The sequence below is a fragment of the Anguilla rostrata genome, chromosome 2 (genome assembly GCF_018555375.3).
Source record: "Anguilla rostrata isolate EN2019 chromosome 2, ASM1855537v3, whole genome shotgun sequence".
Lineage (NCBI taxonomy): Eukaryota > Metazoa > Chordata > Actinopteri > Anguilliformes > Anguillidae > Anguilla > Anguilla rostrata.
The window spans coordinates 9,116,094-9,136,190 of record NC_057934.1 but is presented as its reverse complement, the minus strand read 5'-3'; the positions used below and the strand labels follow the sequence as shown (position 1 = coordinate 9,136,190).

General features: G+C 44.8%; 1 protein-coding gene across 1 annotated transcript; it reads left to right on the top strand.

Annotated features, from left to right (window-relative positions):
* The first annotated feature begins 140 nt into the window (after positions 1-140).
* On the top strand, positions 141-18,689 carry LOC135245222 (deubiquitinase DESI2-like). The gene is made up of 5 exons (XM_064318143.1): positions 141-744; positions 12,755-12,827; positions 14,186-14,279; positions 15,247-15,388; positions 17,383-18,689. The coding sequence occupies exons 1-5, from the start codon at positions 703-705 to the stop codon at positions 17,647-17,649; spliced, it is 618 nt and encodes a 205-aa protein (XP_064174213.1). The 5' UTR covers positions 141-702; the 3' UTR covers positions 17,650-18,689.
* The last annotated feature ends 1,408 nt before the right edge of the window (positions 18,690-20,097 follow it).

Here is a 20,097-nt window from a genome sequence, read left to right as displayed (position 1 = left end):
ACACCGTAATTCCCCTTACAAACCTTCCACCAAAAGTTCCTTCATTAAAGGTTTTCCGGAAATTTGGCAACAGCTATCGTCTGTACAATGTCAGACAGGAACAGTACATTGACTATCTAATGAGCATGCGATGTGGCTGCTGGCAGGCGGAGTAAACGACCGCCGATTTCAGGCACCGAAGAAGAAAAGCCGAAAGGAAGACGGCTCTCCACTTTCAATGAGTTAAAAGCGCATGGGTCCGTAGCATAGAGCTTCTGGTCACATGCCGAAGAAAAGTCTAGTTTGACGTTTGACGACGTTTTTTTGCATCTTTTCGCTACACACTTCGCTCTCTTGTTGAATTTCTATAGGCAAGGTCATAAGCTATATGAAAAAAAACCTTTATATAATCCGGAAACATTGGCGTGTCTCTTATCTGGGAACTAGATACAGTAGCAGCCATCAATCTAGCTAGCTGGCGGCTGGCTAAAAAGTACAGTTGCCTTGAAGTTGCTCTTCTGATGTGTATTTGGCGGATTGCATGTACTTGTATGAATCTCGTGGACAACTCTGGGGCGAAGAGGAGAGACTTGGATAACAAAAAACAAGTGTGGAGTCGAGGATAGTATATTTTGCCGACTAAACAGAATTTGCTGTAGGTGTGCTTGAGCGCTGTGGAGATAACGGAGAAATTCAGCCTGCGCGCAACATTGCTCGCCACATATGATGGCAAACGAGCCGATCATATTGAACGTTTATGACATGGTAAGTGTACTTTTAACTTTCATGTAGACGGTTATGAACTCAGACACTATATATTAGCCTATATTAAGTTAACTAATTTTATTTATAATGTGTTACTTCGTCTCGATGCAGGACTTTATATAAAACGAAAGCAACACTGGTTGGCTGCACTGTTACCGCCTTGTTATGTATGATAGATTAAACCAAATTAGGGGATTTTATAATTAATTATCATGAAAAAGGTAGAAAAAAGTGCATAAAAAGGTGCAAACTCTATAGGTAGGCCTACTTAAAATTGTATCCCTAAACAGCCATTCATTATTAATTTGCACCTTTTTGCTTGTAAAAGGTACTTATTAGTACCCAAAATAGAGCATAAAGAAACAAAATGTACCTCCACTGTTTCTTTATTTCTGTGTTTGATGTCTTGATACGTAGGCGGTTGCAAGCACTGGTTCTGGAGTTCAGAATAATACTTCAAATTGTGGATAAAAGCTTTTAACTTTACTTTCTGTCTCTATTGAAACCAAAGAACAAAATTGTGTATATATATATATTTTTCTCGTTAATTTGCAATCGGGGGAACAGTTTCATATCAGGTAACTTGCGTTGATTCGAACTTGTCGTTTCCGACGCATTCCATGAAAGCACTATGGAAAGGGTGAAACAACTGGCCAATAATATTGGAAAGCTTTTACTTGCATTAATTTCTTAATTTCTCCTGGATTATGTTTAGCAGGAAATATGATTAAAAGCTATGAAAAGTTAACCAGGCATACAAAGTATTCTCTCTCACACTTAAGGTTTACGGACATTTGGTCCTGGATTTATTTACATGGGCTATAAATGACATTGTTGTGTGATTGCTTTATTACTTAGGCCTGTATTTTGAACAACAAACATAAATAAATTGTTGGTACTTAATACCCAAGTGAGTATAAACTGTAATGTTATTTTGGATGATTTCCATAATGGAAATCATTCCTTTGTGTCTACATTCTGTTGGCACAAATAACCAGTGATAACCTTCGCTCTCCGTTTCGCTACTAGATCTGTGCAGATGTTGATGTGCTCGTTCTTATCAGGATCAACACTAAATTGTCTTGAGGGAAAAAATATCATTGACTCGGTTACTAAATAATTGATATTAGTATCAGTTATATGTGAAAAGATAAGGTGGTCCATGTCTTAACAAAATGCTGATGTATATGCTGGCACCCTCCTGGGGATATACCAGCGAATGAATGACATGCTATTGAAAAAAGGGATGTTTTTGAGAATGTAATTTATTGGACTAATAAACAACCTTTACAGAAAGATGGAATCCCCAGTGTGAAGTGACTTGTTAGGGTTTGGGCCACTGTGTGCCATATAGCTTGTATCTGTGCAGAATCTACTTGGCGTCTGGAATTGTGCAGGGTGGATGTGGCACAGTAGAAAAGGCAGTTAACTCTGGCCTTTTTGACGGAGGCAGGGGAAAATGCTGCAGCACAGGATGAATGTTATCGCTCAAAACCATTAAGTAGCAATTAGCACTGGCCTTACCTTTTAAGGGGGTGGAGGGAGCCCAAGCCATGCCAGAAAAACGCACCCCACACCAGAGCTGCCAGAACCCTTCACTTGTGGAACTAGGGCGTGTAAAGCTCAGGCTTCACCACGATGGGATACGAGTTCAATTCTTGGGGCATTGGTTTGATAATTGGCACACATCACACATTTTTACTAGGATACGATCCAAAACAATCCGATGTAATGAGAAATTATTAATATGTGTGATCCAGTTTACATAGTCATGTTACATCATACAACCAAGATGAGATTGTGTGCAAAAACGTATTGACATCGCGCTTAACAGAAGGAAAAACGGCACACGAGTGATGATGGGGTCGAGTCGGAAACAGAATGACTTTGGCAGTGAATGGATTTACATGATGTTTTAAAAAGTCGATTTATTGTTTTAGTCCGGCTAAAACTGGACTTTTAAAAATCATGTAAACAGTGTTTCCCTAGAGCAAACAGCTGTAAGATTATGAACATGTAAATAAGCGTTTTGCTACGATTCATAACGAGACGGGTCGATTTTCGTGTTGTATCGATTGCATTGGATCACTGCCCTTTGAACTGACATCGATCTGGATCAATGTGACATTACACCCCTACCGAGAAAACCGAACCCTTCACTGTTGGAGGCACTCCGGCCTCTGGGCTTCTTTAGGCGCGTGCTATAGCCTACTGTACATTCACGCGTTCGTTTGTTGAGAACGCACCTAAAGACTGACCAGATTACATTTTTCACCGCTCATGAGTCTATCGCTTGTGCTCTTTGCGGTACTCAGGAGCACACTGTGCCAGGTGTAATGAACAGGCTGTACATTGCAAGGCTACGCTGTCCTGCTGTAATTTTCGTGGGACCATTCATTGGTGAATGAGCCTCCTCAGGTGATTTTTAGAGTTACTTGCCTGTTAACACTTGCACCTCCAATAAATGCTTTCAAATGAGCCTACATTATGACCCTCATTTAGGCAAGCATCTCCATCTAGGATCATGCTGTTCAAGCCTAATCTGTATTACCCTCTCTGTAACCATTTAAAAATACCTAAAATCTATCGTAGCCTAAATTCACCACTCCAGGATCTTAAAGGGTAAATTAATACTGTAAATGGCTTTAATGTGCCCAACTTTACATGAATGGAGTCTTTGTATGTAGCGCACTACCTTGGAGTTGACGCGCTCAGTACGGAAAGCCACATTACCTTATTTACTGACGCAACACGCTGTTTGATGCAATTACTCAAGTGCTGCTTTTGCCTCAAGTTTCCTGTTACGTGTAGCGTGTGTAGTTGTGAAGTATAGCGGTAGCTTGCTGTTTGACGTGAGCGGGACTCGCAATACCGGGATCAGTCACTGATAGTACACGGGAAAGCGTGCGGTGGGCTTGATTTCCCGTTGTACTGGAATTCCGTAAGAGCGTGACGTTCGCGCCTGAAATGGTCGTTTCTTGTCAGAGCGTGACTTCCGCGGCTGAAAACTCGGGTGCTTGCTGGAGTTCCTCTGTCCGCCTGGGCTTCAGAATTAAATACGGTTCTGTGGTCTGAACCGTTGGCTGAATTGTCATATTTCAGTTGCTGTTCTCGGGTTTGAGGTTACCAGGGAAGCAACGGTGATGTAACGTTAGCCGGGCGCCCACATTGTGGCCATGCTTACAGCTGTACTAAGCCACACGACCCGCACTGTTGTGTGAATACATTTTTGTGACTTTTTTGCACCCTATCATCATGAACGGTGGATTTCAAATGAATGTGCGGAAAAAAACTGGCTGGACAATGTGCCTACTGCAGTGAATATGCTGCTGTGAATGTTGTTTGTATTTTCTACCATTAAGTTTGTCCCAAGTGCAACTGAACCTCAAAATCTCCCATGACCCACGAGCGAGTCCCGAAGTGCTTTGGGGCCCACAGCGTTAAGGTTCGAGTGAAGATACTGCCAGTGGCTCTGACGCTTTATCTTTCAAAGTGCCCTCTCGCACTCAACTCAGAGCCATCGCTTCAGGTCCTTATTCCACCTACCCAGGCATAAAACTGCAGTTAGAATAACTCCCCAGAATTCTCTCACCCCAGCACACAGAAAACACCACAGCAAAATTTGGACTGGTAGATTAGAGATTGACTGTCATGCATCTCTCCACATTTTTTTTTTCAGAATTTAATTACACGCTGGAGTGCAGTCTCTTGCAAAAAGCTATGGACTTGTGCCACTGAGACCATGTTTAAAAGGCATATTGGCTGTTGTGAGGTCTGCTTGTTTAATTGACTGTTGTGAGATCTGCCCATTTGATTGGTTGTTGTGAAACCTGCCCGTTTGATTGGCTGTTGTGAGATCTGCCCATTTGACTGGCTGTTGGGAGGCTTGCTCATTTGATTGCGTTGTTGTCTGTTGATTGGCTTTTGGTTCCATTTGACTGGCATTTCTTGTCAACTGTTTTGTCTGATGTAATGTGTGCATACAGAAGAAAGACATGGACAGTCTCCTGTCAATGGACTTCCTTCCGGGGGTTAACATATTAACGCCATCAGAAAATAAGGCATGGAAGAATAGGCTGTTTCGTTACATAACTCTATTAATGAAACTTAAGGGTTTAAACATGTTTTTTTCCTGACATACATTCTACTTTTTTTCGTTTTTAAATAGGTTCCATCGGTTTTAATTGTTCCATGCATCCATTAGGGATAAAGGGCTAAACTGGGATGTCCCAGGTGAAGGCTGGGTATAGTGTGTGCCCCAGTGGAACATCAGCGGAATGTCACCGGAATGCCAGTGCTCTAGAGAGCCCCGGTTATGATCAGAAGCCCTCTGGTTTTATCTAAGTTTTGCCTTCCCCAGGGAGAACACCTGGGTCCCCATGCTGTCTGTGTGTCTGTCTGATAGTCAGTCAGGAAAGGCCCATATGCTCCAGGGGCTGGGTGGGTTAAGCTCCGCCTTCAAATGGTTGCCATGGCTCCTCTCCTGCTGCCCAGGCTAAGCAGCCAATTTGATTTGCTAATGTGCTGCAATTAGACGCTCCATTGATGTACACAGCTGCCACTGCGACGACAATAACAGCAATAATACCTTTGTTTGTGCTGCATCTTTCATGCGTACATGTTGCCTAAAGTGATTTACAACCAAATTATTAAAAATAGAAAAGGAAGATAGCGCCAGCAAGCAAATGTGTGACTGCCCCAGTGTAATCTGACAGTACAGGATAAATCATAGGATATAATAAGGAAAACTATAAGCCTTAGGATATACAGTAATATTGAAAATGAATAAGGATAATAAAAATGAATAAAGAGTAAATAAAAATTTCAATTACAAGGTGGGACAACAAAGGAGATTCAGTAGAATAACTCAAGTGAATTGCAATGAAATATAATAAAACGAAATGGCATATAGAAATAAAATGGGGTTATAAAAACAGCTGAAAGACCTTAAGACCTGATTTTTAAACAGGATGAAACGGTGCAGGCGAAGGGGCCGATCTGATGTGTTCAGCTGCAGACTGAGTGACGCGCTTTAACGGCGTCTGCGCGTGCGGTGGAAACGCTGGTGTAAGATACTGCCGCTCGCGCGCGGGGACCCGAACCGTGCAGCTGAAAGACGAGCCGGCTTCCCGGCACCGGCTTCATATCTCATTCCGTTCGTGAACCACGTGAATATCGTCTTTCTGCCAGCTAAGCAATTATAACCACGAAACATCCTTAGCCTGCCAAATCTCTGCACACAGCGTAAAAAGCATTTAAGAGTCGCGCGTATGGATTCCATACAGGGTCTATGGTGGGTCAACATGCACAGATCCGCTTTTACGTCGGCGTTATTTCCAAAGGAAGTCATCTTTCTCCAGCTCTGCTGACTATGCTTTGTCAGCCTTCTGACTATTCCAGTTCTCACATTTAAGAGATTTAATGTTAAGGAACTCAATTAATGTGCCTAATATACAGTTTGGTTGTGCATTAGTTGTAAAGGACTATGGTCAACAACACTCTGTGGAGTGGTGCACAGAAATAATGACAGATTGTTTTACTAAGACAATGGCAGGATTTCTGTTTTCTCATGACGATGCAGATAAATGCACCTGAAGAAGATTGGCTGTGTTCCTATCCATTGTGAAATTCATGTGGTCGCACAGTTAACACCAGGGAACACACAACGCTCCCAGCAACACGCACAATTAGCCTAATTGCTGGCCTTCACTCCCAGAATTAAATTGTCAGTTCCAATTCCGAAGCAGCAACTGGAGCGGAATGCAGATGTGAGGGCTGGGTATGAGGTAGGAATGGAGAGAGGAATGCACTGGAAAGCAGAGGGAAGTAAGCAGGAAAGGAGAGTGGTTTTGAGAGGGATTTGAGAGAGTTTTTGCAAAGGAATTACAGTGTTTTTGAGAGGGAATTGAGAGCATTTTTGTGAAGGAATGGAGAGTGTTTTTGAGAGAGAATTGGATGTGTTTATTTTTAGATCTGTAGTATTGAAATGAAGGCCGTAGCTTTCAGTTTACATCATGGAGTGTCATGTTTTTTTAGAAGCAGGCTGGAATTTTCTTAGAAGTGGGTGTCTTACTTCCCAGATTTTGAAACGCTGGAATTATTAGTGTTTATCCTTGCTCCTCATTTGCAGTTAATACTCCATGACCTCCTTGGTATCTCAGATGTTTATAAAAAACTGTACTATAAAAAAAATGTTTTTAAATGCAAAACGGTAAAACGGTTCATAAATGCCTGATGGTTTCTCCAGTGGAAGGACACGAGTTGGCGTACGGAAGCGATGTAGTGGAAAGGAATGAAAGGCGGTGATCTCTCCAGTGGCACTGACCCGTGCCGAATGAGCCCCATCGTTGGCGCAGATGCTGGCCCGGCGTAGCTGCGGTACAGTGCCCGCCGCCCGCGGGTGCAGCCTTCCTCCGCTGAGCTCAGGTCTGAGGAAACCCTCGGCCTCAGACCGCAGCGGAGGTCTGGGGCAGGTAAGGAGGTTTCGGTGTCGTAAGTGCATTGCGGCGCTGCAGCGTTTCGCAGGTAACGCACAGGAAGTGATGCGGTACCACAGCGAGCCGGGCTGGCTTCCAGCGCACGCCTCCCCGGCTCCGCCTCCGCAGTGGAAACGCGCTTCTGTTCTCGGTTGGCTGAGGTCACGTGATCAGCGCGGCAGCGCTCAGTGACGCGTAGCCTGAAGGCCAGCGATGCGTGTCTCCGAGGAGGCGGAGGATCTGTCCTGAGCTGGCTGCTGTCGGAATAGAACACAGAACCCGGGCGGCTCAGAAGGTTGCCCCTGCCTGTTACCTGGGAGGTTACCTGGAGATCTGCCTTTCCCACAATGCTTTTCTGAACAAAATATGCCTGTTACTGTTAGTCTAAACAGAACGTGGTTTTCTGCTAGATCTGAATTGTGCCAGTTTCATACCACTTTTTTTTAGCCCCTGCGAGTTTGCAGCATTTTGGAATTCGTATATTAATTCCTGACGTTAAAATCACACTCGCTCAAAGAACCTCGGAACATTTTCAGATGGTGCGGTCTCGTTAAAACAGTGAAATGCCAGTGTGAAATTGTGTGTGTGTGTGCGCGGATTGTTTGTCTGAATTTTAAACGCGCGTCTTTAGTGTGTAACGTGGGTGCTTGGCTCGCCCTCCTTCAGAGCCTGCTCATTTACATGCCTTTTTAAAGCCGCGTTAGCCCGAAACCCGTGGCGCTTAACGCAAATGTGAGGGAAAGTCCCGCCCTGCGTGCGATTCTCAGCACCTGCGTTTCTCCCCAGGGTTTTCTGGTGCTCCTAAAGTTCTCTTAAAATGAAATCACATTCAATTTTAATCGCCTCTTTTCACACATCACAGTGAAGTCACACACCACATATAGAGGCTGAGTCCCTCTATAGGAGAGCAGAAAGAACCTGATAATGGCGTTTTTTTGTCCAAAGGCACAGGTGTGTACCAGGACCTACAGGTCTACAGGTCAACTGGTTATAAGGTGAATTGGACACAATGGATTTTATACTGTAGGACTCTTCCAACCACACAGTAACTTGAAAAGAAGTCTAGGGTTACTAGGGACTTTGATAGATAGATAAATCAAAGTCGCAAATAACATGGCTGCATGCTCCTGTTGCATCACTGACTAGCTGAGAGCTTTGGCACCTGAAGTTTATTTAACTACCTTTGTGTCTGAGCATCAAGAGTTAACTCTGAATAACACTCATTCACATCTTGTTGTAACTTGTTCGCCTTAGACTGTTGCTCAAGTGAAGTTTCTAAATTCCTCGTTGTCTGGACATTGGTCCCATTGTGCAAGATTGAAACCGCAATGGGATTACCCCACTTTTTCCTCAGTAGTGTTGAGCTCAGAGATCCAGAGAAGCAAAGCTTTTACAGTATGTCCTTCCTGAGGTTAGAGCTCTGAATTTACACGGTTTCCTGATTGAGACAAAATCCGGGGGTATGTGAGCGTCGTCTTTTTCACGGGTTTCGGGAAGCCATGAGTCTGTGGGGCCACACCCACTGGATCCCGTCAGCAGTCGATCGTATCAGCGGCCTCGTTACGTCAGTCGGTGTTTGTGTTTTTAGTCGTGGAAACCACCCTGGGCTCTGGCATGTCTGTAGAGCCTGTAGCAAAGATCAGACAGGTTGCACTGATGAACATTTTCCATTAAAATGCTGGGCTTCTAGAGATGAATGCCCAATCTGTGATCTTTACAGTTGACAGATGTTGCGCAACAAAGGGTTTATAGGCTTTATCGCTTGAATTTGAATGGCATTTGAATGTATTATGCTGGTTGGGGAAATTGATATTGACACTGGTGTTGCCTTATCTAATGTGGCCCTTTAATGCGGAGTTAATGTTTACCCATGCTTCAGTGAATGCCTGAACCCTAACAAAGAAACTGTAATAAAATAAAAGTAACATGCAGCATTGTGGTTGAGATGCTGTTTGAATTGGCTCCGGTCATTGTGTCCATCTCTGTGATTGGCTGAGGCCTTTAGAGTGGTTTGGGGCTGATGTGCCTGAGATGAATTAAGCTATTGCTCCGCCCTCTGAATAGTGGATCCTTGTTGCTATGGTGACCTGTTACACAGAAGCTCCCACAGCAGGATACTGGGGCACTGGTTTTCTGCTGGGTCCAGATGGCCAAATAGAATAGTTCCCCCTACTGGCCCACCAACACCTCTCTCTGCAGCAACTTATTTTTCCCAGTAGACTGAACAGGGCAGGTCCTGGATGGGAAATTAAGAAGTTCTGATCCCATAAAATGAGTAATTAATCCAGTTTAGCCCAAGGTATCATTCCCTGTAACAAAAGTGCCAACTACATAGGAGGTTATGCTGCAGGGTTTTTTTTTCTGCTATACGTGCCAAGAAGAAATGTGTAGGCCTGTGGAAATCACAGAAATCACTACTAACCTTAAAAAAAATGACTGCGTTGTTATTCATGGATGATGACATTTATCTTCAACATGTTCAGTCAGGCATTTGTGTTTCTTTTTTTGTCCGGGTAGACACCTTTATTTCAGTTCATCAGGTACAATCATTTGCCAAAACTGTTGGAAATCTAAGACCTGTGACCTTTTTTTGAAGGATCTGCATAAGTGGCATAATTCTGCCTATAAGTGGCGTTTGGGAAGCACACCTTAAGCACACCTGTGAAGAGAATTTTCTCTATTATCTTCTGTCCATCGCTGGCCAGGCTGCTGTGGATCTAATGAGCCCAGGATGGTGTAACCCCCGTATCGCTGACCGCAGGGATGAGGGAGCGGTCACACTGCCCGTGTACCTGTGTTTCAGGTGACTGTGCCTGTATCCAGTTCCTGTTTTGCATATAGATTTTCCTTTCCTGGCGCTCTGGCCTCAAGTTGAACTTGACTGGAAGTTTCTGCTCTGTTTGTGAAAGATAAGGGCTCTCACAGGTAGGCTGCGGTTGAAATATGGAAGCTAGCGCTGGTCTCTGAGCCGGAGACTGACGTTAGCATCGAGCGGCTGTTGTGTGGGACGGAGTCCGAGGCCTGTCAGTAAATGGGCTTTGGCCTGAGGCTTCAGGCACAAACTCACTGGAGGCTCCAGCTCCATCTGGCTGGCCTCTGTGTAGAGCTGCAGCCTCCGATGGCCTCTCTCACCGGACGGACCTTGAGTGCAATCCCCTGTCCATTACTCTGATGCCCGTGCTGTCAGCACTGAAGGATGAAGGTTGGCTTTAATTGGATCTGAAGTAAGGAAGCGAGTGGGCTAAAGCCTTAATGTACAGCCAATGGGACGCTGTGGAGGCAGACAGCCAATGAGCTGAAAGGCTAAACTGATCCAGGTAAATGTTCATATAGCATCTCTGGGTAGGAGTGCTGATCTAGGGTCAGGTTTCTATGGTTCCTTAATCTGAACCTGTTTCCATTATGAACTCAAAGGGAAAACTGAAGTAAAGCCCAGAACAGTGGTCCTAGTCTGAGAAGCTCCTGGTGTGCGAAGCTCCTAGTCTGAGGAGCGTAGTGAGCCCCTGGGGTCTTTCAGCGGTGCTGCTGTGGTGGACCTCTAAGACATTACATTTTAGTCTTATTTAGCAGACGCTCTTATCCAGAGCGACTTACACAACGTTTTACATAGCATTTACATTGGTTTCCGTTTATACAGCTGGATATACAGTATACTGAAGCAAAGCAGGTTAAGTACCTTGCTCAAGGGTGCAACGGCAGTTGTCCTACCTGGGCATCGAACCTGTGACCTTTAGGTTATAAGACAAGCTCCTTACCAATTATGCGACCCCGTTTGCTAACTCCTTTCTGTAACAGCAGGTCTGTGTAGCGGTGGTACCGCGTACCGGCTGGTCCGCATACCGTCGGGTCTGTGTGCCAGCAGGTCCATGTAGCAGGTCACGCACACCGTGCGAAGGGCAGAGACGTGATTGGCTGACTCCCAGCGAGAGTCATTCCGCATCGCCGGGCCCTGCCTCGACACTCGCAGCATCCTCACATGATCAAGCCACTGCCTTTACAGTGCGCGATCGACAGCTTTATCATACAAGATATCCTATATATATATGCATTATTCTCTTTGAATAATTTAACAGCGTGTGTGGCATCCTGTATAGAAACGCATTCTGGTATCGTGTCGAGGCTCCGTGATATTGAGAAAGCCGACCGAGAAGAGAAGGCTTTGAGCATTAACCCCAGGTACTGACCGGAACATTCTGGACGCGCAGTCCTTGCGCTTACAGGCCTGTGCTGGAATGTTTTATGGATGCTGTTTCCTGCAGCCGGTCCCATTTTTCCTGCAATTCATTTTCCTCTCAGCCCTACCCTCGGTTCCCTTCACAGGGTTATAGGGCTCTGGAATGGACAAGGCTTGAGACCCAGGCAGAAATAGCATTTATTGATCCTTCGTGTGTGTTTGAGGGGGAAAAATGCATCTCAAGTAATTCCATTGATTTAGGACCTGGGGTTGAAATACGGCACCTGGTATATTTCTGAGGGGAAAAAATAGAAAAAAAAAAAAAACTTATTTACCAAGCTGCTGGACCGGTGTTTTGTGTGTGTGTGTGTGTGTGTGTGTGCGTGCGTGTGTGTGGGTGTATGGGGGGAGTGTTCTTCCTTGGCCATTCCCCTTTAAATCCTGCCAGGGTAGACCTAATTGTCACAAACCTCACATGAATGGGTTTAGTAATCCTTTCTTGATTAATGTTCAGCCCTGTCATATGAACAGTTAACACTCCCATCTTTTAATGTCCTGGGGACAAAAAAGATAATGTGCAGCATGTATTCCTGTATGTTTATGCGTGTGCAAGTGTGTGTGTCTGTGTGTGTGTGTGTGTGTGTGTGTGTTTGTGTGCGCACGTGCATTTGTGTGAAGGGGGAGGATTATGAAGTAATTTCTTTTGAAACAGGAGTGCTGTTTCCATGGTAACCTGGGGGGTAGGAGGTCACCCTGACCTCGCTCACCCCCCCACCCCCAAGTAGAGCTCCATATTGGAGGGGTTACCACCAAGAGTTCTGCTGGTGTCTGTTAAGGCACAGATCCAGTGTGTGGATGGGCCCCATGGTTTGGTATCTGGGCACAGTTCCAGTGCGTGGATGGGCCCCATGGTCTGGTATCTGTTAAGGCACAGTTCCAGTGTGTGGATGGGCCCCATGGTCTGGTATCTGTCATGGCGCTGTTCTGAAGCATTTAGATTTAAATATCATGATCTAAATTAAAAGCTTATGAAGTGGTAGAGACTGCCAGACATACCAACTTTTAAAAAATGAAGCACAAATTGAACACTGCTCGCATCCTGGATTTTATGTTTCATACAATACTGATGGCACTCAGAACGTTAGTCAAAACCAAACAGACCTTGCATGGGTTTTTTCTGCGCTCCTTTCCTTTGTGGGAGCTTAAAGAGAGAGCTGTGTGTTGTAAATATTTATTAAATCTCGACCGTTTGACATTTCGGGATGCTGAGGGATTTGCGGTCTTGCCGCGCTCTGTTCTCTCGCACGGTGAGTGGAAGGTTAAAGACTAACGGGAGATTCTGCGCTCTGCTTGTTTTCAGTACTGGATCAACGAGTTCACCACCTCGCTGGGCATCGGAGTCTTCCACTCGGGGGTCGAGGTCTACGGCAGAGGTAGCGCCCGCTGCTCCGATTAGAGCGCTCTGTGAAAACTGTGACTCACCCAGATGACATTAAGTCACTTTCAGGCGCTTGGTTATAGTGTCACCTGCCTGAATAAGACATACAAAGAGTTTTTAAGATGCTAATAGCATAGCATAGGGCTGATCATAATACTAATGTGGCTAATCATAGTGCTCATTACATGGTATTGGGCTGATAATAGTGCTAATGACATTGCGTAGGGCTGATCATAGTGCTTATGACATAGCGTAGGGCTGATCATAGTGCTAATGACATAGTGTAGGGCTGATCATAGTGCTAATGACATAGTGTAGGGCTGATCATAGTGCTAATGACATAGTGTAAGGCTGATCATAGTGCTTATGACATAGCGTAGGGCTGATCATAGTGCTAATCACATAGCATAGGGCTGATCAGACTGTTGATGGCTAGGCATAGGGCTGATCTTAGTGCCGGGTGATGTGTCTCCTGACACACAAGCGACACCCGCTGGTAATTCAGGTGCCCATGTGTGCAGAAATGAGCACAAACAGGCACAAATTGGGCCCTTGCAATCTGAGAGAAAATAGAATAATATTCCGCTTTTCAGCAGAAAATTCTGCCTCCATTGTTGAGGTGCCCATAAGGGTAAAATTGTGTATAATCCAGTAGAATGGAGAGTGCTCGCATGCTACCCTTGTTGCTAATGAGCTATAGCGAGAGAAACTGAGAAGCTCAATAACAGATGGCGAGGATTATATCTCCATTAAACTTCAGTTTAATAATGACCCGAGCTGTCAGTTACAGCAGCAGGTATCGCCGAGTTTGCGTACGATTATGAACAGGTGATGACGTCTGTGTGTTCATTGCCGGACGTCTATTAAAAATGTTTTTTTAACAGCATGGTTTCAGAAGTCTTTCATGAGAAGTTTGGTACAGACCTCCTGTGGTTTAGAACGAAAAGGTGTATTAGATTTGTTAAGTGTTAAATTACTGGTACCTTTCAGATATTTTTGTAACATACATGGTATAGGCCTACATGTAACATGATTCCCTTAATAGATTTGCTCTTTTGCAGTGTTCCCTTTACCATATAAACCTCCTGAGAAGTTTTAAGTATTTACATTTCTTGACAAAAAACAAGTGTCTTGGATGACAAAAAGTGAAATATTGCAATGAAAATATTTTTAAATGTTTTTTATTTATGCTGTCCTTTGTAGTGTAGGTTTGAGCATAGCAGAATGTATGGTTCTTGAATTTAAGACCATAGACTCAAGACCCAGGCACAAAAAAATGAATTTCCGGGTCTTAAGAGGATATCATGTTTCTTATCAGCGGTGGTGCGATTTCACTCGTTTCTGCCCTGACAGAGTTTGCGTACGGAGGACACCCGTATCCATTTTCCGGCGTTTTCGAGATCTCACCCGGCGAAGCCATGGAACTCGGAGAAACTTTCAAATTCAAGTGAGTGTCACAGACCCCAAGGTGCAGCGCGCGTTCCCCGAACGGTTCGATGGTAAAACGGAGGAACGGCGCTCGCTGCAGGTTTACAGCAAGCGGCAGACGCGTCGCCGTCATCTCTGCCGTTCTGCTCGCGGTCACGTTCTCCCCGACGGCGGGAAAATAATTCAGTCACGCTGCACGAGTGGGGCTTCCACTGAGTCAAAATGATCCTGTGATAAAGTGTGCTAAATTGCTGCTTATATTTACATAAATACATAAAATGTGTATTTTTAACTGACAGTCATGGCTCTGTTATTACTTTCTTCCTGTGTTTTAAATATTTTAATATGCATGAAACTTTATGTGACCCAGTATGGGTTAGCACATGGTGACACACCTGTCCATTTTTACTAAGCTTCTGTGCCTGTGTTATATGTGTGTGTGTGTGTGTGTGTGTGTGCTTGCGTGCCTGTCTGGCTGACTGCCCTGTATTGCTAGAATGAGAGCACCGAACCGTGCAGCTTGGACCGCAGCGTCCAACCGTCAAAAATAGACCAGACAGTAAGCAAGAAAAAAAAAAAAGGGAAAACCTGGGTCTGAGCCACAGGGTTCAGGGTATGGTGACATCATCACAGAATGCTGGTAGCAGGGCCCCACGTTTCCACGGAGACAGCCACCGAGGCCCCTGGATGGATCCCCCTCACTCGTACAGATTAGACCCAACTCTCTTACTTCCTGTCATTTCGCTTGGCGGGTTTTTCTGATCGGAAAGCTTCTACTTTGACTGTGAGGCCCAGGTATTACCCTGGTCATGTGACTCTGGGGCTATGTGCAGTGTTTTCACGGTCGTTAAGCACAGCCAGAACGGTGATACCTGACCTCTCTCTGCCCGTCTCTCTATGTCTCTCTGTCCGTCTTGCTCTCTCTCTCTCTCTCTCTCTGCCTCTGCCTGTCTCTCTCTCTCTCTCTCTCTCTCTCACTTTCTCAGAGAGTCCATTGTCCTGGGCAGCACAGATTTCTTGGAGGAGGATGTGGAGCGTATTGTAGAGGAGATGGGGAAACAGTACAAGGGGAACGCCTACCACCTCATGCACAAAAACTGCAACCACTTCTCCTCTGCACTTTCCGAGGTAAGTGTACACTTCTCCTGTCCCCTGTCTGAGGTAAGTGTACACTTCCCCTCTGCACTGTCTGAGGTAAGTGTACACTTCCCCTCTGCACTGTCTGAGGTAAGTGTACACTTCTCTGCACTCTCTGAGGTAAGGGAACACTTCTAGGTAGTCTGTGTTCCCTCCTTTGTCACAGGAGTAATCAAGCATTCTATGCAATATGGTGCGATTACACTCAGGGGCACAGAGGTCTATTGCACATTTCCAAAAGCTCAGAATGATGTGTCCGCTTCCAGTACCTGCAGGTTTACTATGACTGTTTTAAGTTTGAGTACTTTTATGTCTAGGGCAGCATCTATTGTAATTGCTAAATTAAACAGGCCTGTTATGGAAAAGTGATACATTTGGTTTAATGGAAATTTTTCATAAATCTGTGTTCCCAGTTTCCTAAAATCCTCAGCTTGCCAAACATCCTGGCATTGCTAAGGCCCTGAACACAGATACAGTTTTGTTTATATAACTTCTGAAACACAGCACATAACTTCAGGACTCCTCTGTGTGTCCTGTATGAGTGCGGGGGTACTAACTGCTGATCAGCACCTGACTCTTTCCAGGTTTTAGGCTGAATGCACGGACACCATGTGACGTCCGTTCTGCCCAGCTCACAGCAGTACTGCACCCCCCCACCCCACCCCCATCTGTATTATACAGTTCAGTTAATAACCCCCTGGTCTAGATAATGAGGCAGGAGATTTCTTAAAGCAGCTTAACCCTGTAACCACACCTTTCAGAGGGTTCCCTGATGCGTTCACGTCCTGGGACGGGAGGCCGTGTCACAAGGATCGCATTACCTGTTTGTTCCTGTGGCTTACAGCATTGGAGTGTGAATGCTTGCATCACACGCTGCTGATTGCAAGCCTTTGATTAAACAGTGCGTCCCTTAAAGGGTTCTGTGCAGAAGTCAGGTGACCACTCCATGCAGGGTGTCCCAAGCTAACACTTCCACCAAAGATAACTGAAAGTTGCAGATATGACAATAACACTTCCTCCTTGCTATAAAGATAACTGAAAGTTGCAGAGATGACACTAACACTTCCACCTTGCTATAAAGACAACTGGAAGTTTCAGAGAGGACAATAACACTTCATCCTTGCTGCAAAGATAACTGAAAGTTGCTAAGATGATGCCAACACTTCCAACACTTCCACCTCAGCTGCTGTGGTCTTCCTCGTTGGTTGTGATTAACCCAGACACAGGCTGCTCCCCCGAGCGCTTGCAGGCCCGCTGTCTCTGACTCGGCTCAGTTATCAGGCACAGCGGCATTCCGAGCGGAGCCGCAAGGCCTCTGCCATCCCGGGACATCTCCCAAACTGGGTTAATCCCATTATCAGCCAGACAGACAGTTACAACCCATATGAATCGCCTCTGGGAAGAGGGGCAAAATGTGCATGTAAAAATGCCAACCCATTCTAATGCATGTGCTGTTTCAGTCTTCTACACACACACCACACACACACACACACGTGCGCGCGCGCGCACACGCTCACTCACATGCACTCACATTAACACACACACACAGACACACACACAAATACCAAGCGTTGCTAATCTTTTCCTTTCAATATTGGCCATACTTTTTATGGATACAGCCTCCTTAACAGTAAGGTGTTTTCATGTTCTGATCAGAGCACGTGTGATCAGAGCAAAGTGTTTCAGTGCTTAATTGATCAATCTATGTCACCGATTGCATTAAGGGGTCCACATACCATGTCTCCAAAGCCTAAATTAGCTTTTGATTTAAATGAAAACAACAAGAACCAGCAGATACTGTCGCTGTCCATGACAGGAGTCTAGGTCAAAGAATGCTAATTCAATGAATATAGCCAAAGATTGTTCCTTATTAGAAGTATGTGGTTTTAGTTTGTGTGTTTACAGTCCTCTTCCAGCTGATTGGCTATCCACTGGCTGATTTACTGCCCTCCAGCTGATTGGCTGTGCCTGCGCTGTCTCTGCAGATCCTGTGTGGGAGGTCGATCCCACGCTGGGTGAACCGCCTGGCCTACGTCAGCTCCTGCATCCCCTTCCTCCAGAGCTGCCTGCCCAAGGAGTGGCTCACCCCGGCTGCCCTGCAGTCCAGCGTCAGCCAGGGGCTCCAGGGCGAGCTGGGGCAGGCCGAGGACGAGGCCGCTTCCGCCCCCCTGCCCCGCTCGTCCGTCGCCCCCCTGCCCCGGTCCTCCGTGTCCCCCCTGCCCCCGCGCGACCGCTACCAGCCCCGACGATAGGCCCCGCCCCCTCCCCCCTCCTCACATCACCCGTGGCAACTGCACATGCCCCCTCCCCGCCCCTCCACGTTAACTGGGACCACGTTCCTCAGCTATGCTCTTGGAACACAGCCTCCCCCCACCTCCACTGTGATTGGCCAAACGGCTCGGCCAATGGGCTGCCACGTTCCAAGAGTGGACAATTAGGCCCTTCCGCGATTGACTGAAAGCGCAGTCTGCCAGAAGACTGAGCATTAGGGCCGAGGGCTTGGAGGACAGAGAATGAACATTCCTCCTGTTTTTTTTTTTTTTTTACCAGGGAAATCTCCAACTGCTATTTGCATTTATTTTATATTCTTGGAGTTCTCCTGGAGACGAGGCCTGATTATGATTGATGTTATTTTGTCTTAAAAAAGTGTTTCTGTTGTTTTTATGCTGACCTTCTTCTGTTTGTGTTTAACGTGTTGGCCACTCTCTAGGCTTTTTAGAACCTGAAGTATCTATTTTTGAACCTTTTTAAATTAAGGCAAGCTATTGTTTACACCCTGTGTGTCTGTGTGCGTGCGTGTGTGCGTGCATGTGTGCGTGTGTGTGCGTGCGTGTGTGTGTATATCTGAGTCCATTTCCCTTAGGAAAAAGCAACATATGTTGAAATATAAAATCTGAAATTTGAAAAAGAACATTTTTATGTGTCAAAATGTACTGTATGTATTAAAAACATAACATTTACTTGTCTTTGCCAGATGGAATTTTAATAATGTTTTAAAATACAATATATTTTGCAAAAATACATAGAACTGCATGCATCATGTGGCTTTTTGTTTTAGAATATATATAGTAAATTTTGCCATGTTAAGGCACATCATCCATAAACTTCAATTTTACATTTGGCAATAAATGACAAATCATTGCTTTCTAAAGGGGTACCAAGGTTGTTGTGCCAGCTCTGTACTGTTTTTGGACTGTTCACCTGACCAGGTTTTTACTCCACTGGGATACAACTATGGTTTGTTTCATAGAACAATTAAATGAAACACATGACATGCAATTTCTGACCATCATGATGATTTTGTCTTTTTACATTTGTGCACAAGGAATCATTTGAGCCACATCTTTAGCTATATCTGTAGAAAAACAATGGAGTATTGTATAATTGTATTTGCTTATTATCCCAAAATCATACAGGTCCCTTTTATACAGGTGTGTTCTTATTATAAGCATGTTGTAGACTACAAATTGTACAATCTACACGTGAATATTGCTGATGCACTATCTAGGTAAATACATTGTAAACTCTTCACCAGTTTCAAAAGATGTACCGTTATTGTGTGACAACACTGCCCTCTCCTGGCTGATAATATAGAAACGCTACGCTGAACAGCTGGGGAGACGAGAGGCATTTCCGACGTTTTTAAGATGACGTTAACACTGAATTAGTAAAAGAGGTGTGTCCGAACCCCAGCACTGTATTTGGTAAGGCAGGGGTGCGTTGTATCAATTGCATTTCCCCCATTTCCCAAGTCAAACAATGATAGTCGGAAAATGAGATCAGTGAGCAGTAAATAGAAAATGAAATCATTTGTAGTTGTAGTAGAAGTAAAATAGAGTAATAGAATAAAATAGGAGCTATGTAAAATAAAGACGCATGACTGGGGTTTAATGAGAGGAAGCAATATCTGAAAAGAACTACTGTACACTATTATGAAAAAAGCCTGAGATGATAGTACGCAAGTATATGGTTGTGCACTAGATGGCAGCATCATCTTTTGTACGATGATCCATAGGCAATTTATCTACAGGCACCAAGTCTGAAAGCAGCGGGCATACAGGCACATCAGGCACTTACTCGGAGGAGATTTGTCCGCACGTTTACATTGTTAAATGTAAATAGTTATTATGCCAGATCTCTATGTTTTACGAGGCATGAGGAACTGAAGCTGGAAGATTTTGCAAGATTCACAGTCAGCTAAAATGTGTGTGAAAGCAAGTCATTTGGTGTAAGGTGACGCTGGTGGAAATTAGCTAAAGATGAATCCAGCACAGATCAAGAAAAAATGCATTCGTAAAGAGTAGCCAGTGTGCGGAACAGCTCAGCCAGGTCATGCAGTAGAGGCAGAGACCCACAGGGTGTTCGAGTCCAGGTGTGGCGTAGAGCTGGGTGCTCTGCACTCTTTCGGTAAATGATACGCCTAGATGGGATGAATAACTTGTTATCATTATGAGTTTTTATGGTTCTACACGCTTCACCACGAACATAGACGCTGCAGATATGTCTTTCAAGATCATTGCTGTAGGTCCTACCATTCCAAAATGTTATTTAATCAGTTATACATTGTATATACATATGCATATCTTTCTATTAAAAACCTCCATGCCTACTGTGAACTTCTTTTTAAGATATTGAAAGTCTCAGTTACAGTTAATGTTAAAAAATTATGAGTGGCAATCAGATGTAACTTTTAAAAATGT

What these genes read in the sequence shown, in the direction of transcription:
- LOC135245222 (XM_064318143.1), top strand. Translation starts at nt 703, where the DNA reads ATGATGGCAAACGAGCCGATCATATTGAACGTTTATGACATG. An exon ending in TATTGAACGTTTATGACATG is followed by an intron (nt 745 to 12,754) that starts GTAAGTGTACTT and finishes GCTTGTTTTCAG; the next exon opens with TACTGGATCAACGAGTTCAC. An exon ending in GGAGAAACTTTCAAATTCAA is followed by an intron (nt 14,280 to 15,246) that starts GTGAGTGTCACA and finishes TCACTTTCTCAG; the next exon opens with AGAGTCCATTGTCCTGGGCA.